Source organism: Neovison vison, chromosome 5 (genome assembly GCF_020171115.1).
Source record: "Neovison vison isolate M4711 chromosome 5, ASM_NN_V1, whole genome shotgun sequence".
NCBI lineage: Eukaryota > Metazoa > Chordata > Mammalia > Carnivora > Mustelidae > Neogale > Neogale vison.
The window spans coordinates 45,547,675-45,554,069 of NC_058095.1; the positions used below are offsets into that span (position 1 = coordinate 45,547,675).

The 6,395-nt window shown below is 58.0% G+C and overlaps 1 protein-coding gene across 2 annotated transcripts; it reads right to left on the minus strand.

Annotated features, from left to right (window-relative positions):
- Positions 1-216: 216 nt before the first annotated feature.
- On the minus strand, positions 217-5,172 carry TMEM92 (transmembrane protein 92). 2 transcript variants are annotated; one of them, XM_044250531.1, is made up of 5 exons: positions 5,040-5,172; positions 2,360-2,385; positions 1,325-1,399; positions 988-1,183; positions 217-745 (listed from the first exon to the last, which is right to left on the minus strand). In XM_044250531.1, exons 1-5 carry the CDS (start codon positions 5,106-5,108, stop codon positions 638-640), a joined length of 474 nt encoding a protein of 157 aa, XP_044106466.1. In that variant the 5' UTR covers positions 5,109-5,172; the 3' UTR covers positions 217-637. The 2 variants fall into 2 exon arrangements, with proteins under 2 accessions (XP_044106466.1, XP_044106467.1); XM_044250532.1 differs by lacking the exon at positions 5,040-5,172 and adding an exon at positions 2,635-2,899.
- Between the last annotated feature and the right edge of the window lie 1,223 nt (positions 5,173-6,395).

The following is a 6,395-nucleotide window of genomic DNA, read 5'->3' on the forward strand; positions in this document are numbered from 1 at the left end:
GGTCCAGGCTCTTTAGCATTAAGCCCTGGGTCTGGGTCAAAACACTGCAAAGATCCTCTCCCAGAGGGTGGTTCACAGATGGACTGTCTGCCCAAACTCATCATCTGCCCAATGGTGGAATGTGGGGTTCAGTGGCCTGCCCACACCCCAGCCCCCCAGCAGCACGTAGGCTCACTCCCCAGTTACCTCCCCACACAGCCAGAGGCAGACTCTCAGTGACAATCAGTTAAAATTTAGTGAGTACACAGATTGGGGGGGCACAATGGGGTCTTCTCTAGAACCGATGCAGTCAAGTCTCCCAGGAACAGAAGTGCCCTCTAGAAGATCTCAGAGCTGCCTGCCCAGTCGAAGATGTCTGTATCCCCCAGAAACAGGGTCCTCTCCATACCTGAGCATAGCGCGTCCCACTGTCAGGTACCTGACATGCTCCTCCCACCAGCCTCTGACATGGGATTGGGGGTGGGGGTGGGGCGGATGCTGACCCTCCAGACCACTGCTCCTGACCAGAGAGGCAGCGGAGGTGGAACCGGGATAGGAAAAGCAATAAGTTAAAACCAGGAACAGCCAGAGACGTGGCAGGACAGGTGGGGACATCACAGGAGTCCCAGGAGTCTCTGCAGGCAGGCGGCTGGGGGGCTCAGAAGGCTGGGTTGTTGATGCCCCTGGGCACCCTGGCATATTCTTCAGGACTGAAGCTGTAGGGAGGGGGCGGCTCCATGGGGGGCAGGACAGGTTTCAGAATAATCTGCAAGTGAAAGAAGGGACAGAGTCTTCTCAGGGCCTGGCACCAGCCATCACCACACAAGTGTTAGTCGTGCATCCCTCCCAGGGAGAAGGGCGACCCAATGGTGGCTGCAAAGCCCCCTCGAGGTCCGGGGGCCTGGTGGTGTAAGGACGACCTTGCTATCCCATTGCTCTAAGAATCTGGACAAGAGGGAGGTCAGGCCAGCTGAGGAATGGAGCAAGGAGTGGAACAGAGACACCCACCTCGCTGTAGGGGGGCGGGGGGTCAAAGGTAGACGTCCTGACCCTCTCTGTGGGGGCAATGGAGGGCGGCTCCGGGGGCCCCTGGTGATCCACTGGGGGGTCCTGCTCTGGTTCTCCACAGCTGCGACAGAACCGCTTAGCCAGGCAGCAGATGCACAAAAGGGGAAAGATGATGAGGAAGGTGATGACGAAGATCCTGGGGTGAGGAACCACCGACATCTCCCTGAGTCCCTGGGCTGTCCCCACCGCCCCTCCCACCCAACCTAGACCACCCCTTGGGCAGGAAGTGCCGGTGCCCCCGCCATGGGTGTGCCAGAGGAGCCTGCCCTGGGCTCACCTCAGGGGACTGGAGAAGAGCTCGTATTCTTGGCAGCAGCTGTCACCACAGCACTTGAATCCTTTGGGGCACATGCTGGGGGGGGGTAGGGGGGCAAAGAGAGACTGTTGGTACCAATGTGGCAGAAGATCCCAGACTCCCCAAAACTCACCCATGTCCTCTGGGCACAAGCCACGCCCCAGCAGGGTGGGGAGTAGAGGACCTGCTTGGGCCCTGGGGAAGAATCTGGGGCTGGGACTCAGGAGCTGGATTCTAGGCTCACTACTTGTGCGTCACACTCCCTTCTGGGTCTCAGTCTCCTCATCTACGAAATGGGTGTAATCAATCTCCTACAGACTTCAGCAGGCAGGTGGGGTGGGGGCGGAGTGTTGTGGCGAGCCCTGTTTGGTGCCCATGGACTAAGAGGTGAAAAGGAGTGTGTGTTCCTGGAACATCCAGGCTGACTTTTTTTTTTTTTTTTAAAGATTTTATTTCACAGGGAGAGAAAGATCATAAGTAGGTAGAGAGGCAGGCAGAGGGGATGGGGGAAGCAGGCTCCCTGCTAATTCAGGGCTCCTGAGGTCTTGACCTGATCCAAAGGCAGAGGCTTAACCCATTGAACCACCCAGGCGCCCCTCCAGGGCTGACTTGATGGAAACATTCATCCGCTCAGGGACCAGCCCACCTAAGCCCCTCCTCATTGCGCTCAGGCCTTCCGGTATTTACGTTTTAAGATGGGCACAGGCGGTTTGCGGGCCCCACTCCCCGGGGGTAGGGTGGGTACCCTCCGAAGAGAGAATGCCTGAGACCCAGAGAGGACGGAAAGAGGGGCGGGGATTAGACTTCAGACACGCCCATAAGTGCGACTCCGCCCCGCTTGGCTGGAGGAAGAGGGCGGGGAGTGGGGGTAACGGGGAAACCCTCTTCCGCAAAAAAGGCAGTGGGTGAACATGACAAACTAGGTGACTTTCTGCCCCCCACCATGAAGGCAAGTAGAGGACGACTCGGGGTGTCTCCACCCCAGACTGGAAGTTATAGCCCAAACCCCAAACTTACAAGAAGAGTCCACATTTGGCAGCAGCCTGGTGGAAGAAAAGAAGACAGAGGTTGGGGGGGGGGGTCATAAACCGGGGAGCGGCATCTCTACCCACCTGCTGCCCAGTACCTGAGAACCTGCAGCAGGTTCCCAGTAGATCAGCACCCTCCCCCGAGCCTGCTCTGCACCTCACCCAGATCTGTGACCCGAGCCCCACCTGACACCGGGCACCCCCAGCTCTTTTTCTCGGCACCACACCTGCTCACCCCCAGGTCTGTAGGCTCACGCCTCTTACCTCCCCTCCAGTCCATCTCCTTTCCATGCCTCATCTACAATCGGGGGGGGAACCAGCAACTCCTCTCATGCCAATCACTCCCCATACCGCAGGCAAGTTCTACCCAGCCAATCCCATCACCCAAAACCTTGCTGGACGCTCCCCTTCAGTGGTCCCTGGTGCCTGGACCCCCAGCAACCAGTCTCTCCTCTTTGCCCTCTTGCATACACACCCACTGGGAGTTCCCTGAACACTCCAGGCTGTTTTACACCTGCGTGCAAGGGAAAGCCCTCTTCCTCCTGCCTTCCTCCTTCACAATCAGCCAAACCCCTATTCATCTTTCTGATCTCTTGCCTGGCGGGTGGGGTGGGGTTCCCCGTTCTTTGAAGCCACCCAGACCCTCCTCTCTGGGCTCAGCTCCCTCCCTTCCTCTTCTACACCAGTTCTGTGGGGCTAACTCGGGTACGGGAGTAGCAATGATGTGTAAAACCCTTGCCTGAAACAGTCTTACCCCAGGTATCTGTAAAGCTGGCTCCTGCCCCCCACCATCTTATTGAAAACTCCATCTTCTCCCCGCCAGCACCCCACCACGTTCTTCTGCAGCGCTCCTATCCACATCGAGCATACTCTAAGTTTCCCCTTGTCTTGTGCATTGGATGTCTCATCAGAAGAATATAAACTCCGGGAAGGCAGGCATTTTGGCCTGTCATCACTGGTGAAAAACCCATCCGCCACAACATCCGCAGAATGAATGGAAGAACCTTCACTTATTACCTGGTTTCGTTTCCTCCCGGTTGCTCCCAGGCTGCTCCCAGACTGCAGGGAGGGTGGAGGGGGGGGGATGCATGGGTGGGAACAGAGGAGCGAATGGGAGGTTATCTGTCACTCCACCCCAGCCTCGGGGGACAAAGAACCACAATAAGAAACAGATGTCGACCTTGGCAACAGGACTATCAAGTCTTCATACCTAGACTCGAAATAACTCAATCACCTTTCAAATACTAATGACTGTAAAGCCAAGAAAACCAATTGACAGCCAGTAACGGGTGGGCTCAGGTCCTTCCGGAAGCCTTCCTCCCATAAGCCTTGGCCCTGGGGGATTAGAGCAGGAATCAACCACCAAACGCTGACCCAGAGAGGTCTGGAGCTTCACAGCACACAGAGGCACCTGCAGAGCTAGGGACAGACCAAGGGGTCCAGGCACTTGGGGGTACCCTCTTCCCTCTCCAGATTCCGGACCCTGTCTCTCCCCACTCTCCAGGTCCCAACTAAGAAGGACAGAAAACAAACAGGTTTAATAAATTAACCTTGAATTGGTGTTTGGGAGGGTAGATCTCTCAAATTCTCTTCCCCCACTTTAAACTGGGGTGATCTTGTCTGAAGTGGCTCAGTTTTGAGTTTCACTGAGCATCAGCATGGTCCTGGGAGCCTCAGCTTCCAGACACCTGCAACGGGGATCCTGTCAGCCCCTGCCGCCTGAAGTTGCTGGGAGGAATCAAGAGGATGCTCAGCCCAGAGCTGGCGCCCACGGCTTGCATGGCGGCTGAGTAGGAGGAGCGCCAGGGCTTGGGGGCAGAGCCCCATGAGGCAACATGTTTGTGTGACTGTGCCCTGTTCTGGGGAGGGAGCCCGGGATGTCAATGACATTCTTTAGTAGAAGTGAAAAATTCCCATTCTAGGCCCATGTCAGTTGCCAGGATGATCTCCCATCCCGGGACTGCCCATGTCAGTTGCCAGGATGATCTCCCATCCCAGGACTGGACAGATCTCCCACAACATTTTCGGAGTTTAACAGAGGAACAGGAGGAATGAGGGGGCGCATAAACCCTGCGACCTGCTCAGAATCACTAATTTCAAAGGTCAAGCCAGCCTTGGGTCCAGCAGCCAGATCCAATCCAGATCCAGGCTGGAATCCTACGGCTACTCCCAGGAGGGGTGGAAGGAGCCTTCTCTCCCCTAAGGCACAAACAGACACAGTCCCAGAGAGGGCGAGAGCTTCCCCCAAGGTCACCCAGCACTAGAGGAACAGGGTTAGGGTGACAGGCTGGCCAGGCGCCCAGGCCTCAGGCCCCCCTAATTCCCGCTTTCTGACGCGATGGGAAGAAGCGGGAAGGACAAGCCCTGGCTAATAGGAGGGTCAAAGTCCCCACTCAACAGCGAGGCACAAGGTGTCAGACGGTGGTGGGCAGGGGTGGGGTCCCTCTTCACGGTCCCCCCGCAGGCGACAGGAGCCCAGACCTTCTCAGGGACTCCCCGGCTGCCCCCACATCCACCTCCCCGGCAAAAAGAGAAAGGAAGTCGCTAATTGCGTTCGGTCACGAGGAAATCCTGACAATGGAAGGTGGTGACCGGGCTCCAGAAGTAGGCCCCTGACCCACAAGGGTAGGGCCCTGAAAGTTCTATACTTTCACCTCCCAAGCGCTCACCTGTTGGGGGCCGGTCAGCAGACCGAACAGCAAAGTGGGTACGAGGCCGGGGACCCAGGTGTCGGACATCCTGGCACGGGGGCGGAGGAGCTTCCGTGTGTAGGTGGAGGAGGGGAGAGGCGGGGCGGCGACCTCTCCCACGTCTGTCCACCTATGGGGCCCCGCCTGGGGATGGGGGCGGAGCTTATGCACCCGCGAAGGGCCGGACTAGGGCCAGGAAGGGGGAGGAGGAGGGGAGGAGAGGGGAAAAGATCGGGTTTGGGTATTGCGAGTTGGGAGGTAGAAGAAGTTAACCGGTTTAAAAAAAAAAAAAAAAAATGGGGTCAGTTCTCGAGCTACTCCTTGCTCGACCCCGCCCCTCCCCTCCTAAGTGGCCCCGGGCTTGAGGGAGGTAGTGCTGGGCCGGGCCGGGAGTGGAAAGGATGCGGGCAGAGCGAATCGCCCGCTTCAAACCCCTTCCCATCTGGGCTTGCGGGGGACAGAGGTTGAGGGAGAGGGAGGACCGGGAGTGGTTTGAAGGCATTGTATGGGGGCGAGGTATCACTTTTTTTTTTTTTTTTTTGGCCAAGAAGAGAGGGAAGGGCAGCTTGGTTGCTATCAGGAGCATAACATTAGTACATTTGTGTCCCCCCCCAGGGTCCCCTGCAATCCTGGGAGGATGTGTTCGTACACTTCCTTTATTTGACTCTAGGGGAAATTGAGGCCCAGGGTTCGGAGACTTGCCCCCTGGCTCGGCAGCTGCGGGAAAAGCGGAAGCTAGGCGAGCAGGGGCGCGGCCCAGCAGGCCCATCCGGATTCCTGGAAAGACCCCGCGGAGGCGGTCCCGGCTGGGAGAGCCGGATTCCCACCCTCAGCGGCCGCGCCCCAGTCCTCCAAGGCGCGCTGTGCTTCCCGGGTCCCGCCGGCAGGTGGCAGCATCGCCCAACGCCGGATTCCCACGGAGCTAGGCTGCGCTAAACTGGGACCCGAGTTAGGGTTTCCCTGAGCACACGCCCAAGGGGAGCTGACTGCTGGGCGGAGTGGAAGGCCGCCTCGGGGGTCATAGGCGCGGGGTGAGATCCAGATGTCCGGAGGAGATGTGTGGACCCAGTGCCGGAGCAGGAGAGATGCGGCCCGGACCCCTGGGGAGGGGGCGCAGTGGAGATGGTGGATGGGGGTGCTGTTCCCAGGCTGGGGGAGACGGGGAAGGGCTCCCGGCAGGAAGAGCTTTTTAGGCATCCGCTACCGCGTCTCAAATCTGACTTTGCCACTGAAAAAGATCCCCAACTTAGTAGGGATGGTCAGGCTTCCTCCTCTAAATGTCTTTTATTTTTCCTTTTTCTCTCACCGCTTTCTTTTTGCCTCTGTTCTCATCTC

Excerpts from the sequence above, each read along its gene's own strand:
- TMEM92 (XM_044250531.1), bottom strand. The coding sequence starts at position 5,108 with ATGTCCGACACCTGGGTCCCCGGCCTCGTACCCACTTTGCTGTTCGGT. Across the intron at positions 1,184-1,324 it reads CTCTTCTCCAGTCCCCTGAG|GATCTTCGTCATCACCTTCC; the intron begins GTGAGCCCAGGG and ends TCCTCACCCCAG. Across the intron at positions 746-987 it reads CCCCGCCCCCCTACAGCGAG|ATTATTCTGAAACCTGTCCT; the intron begins GTGGGTGTCTCT and ends TTTCACTTGCAG.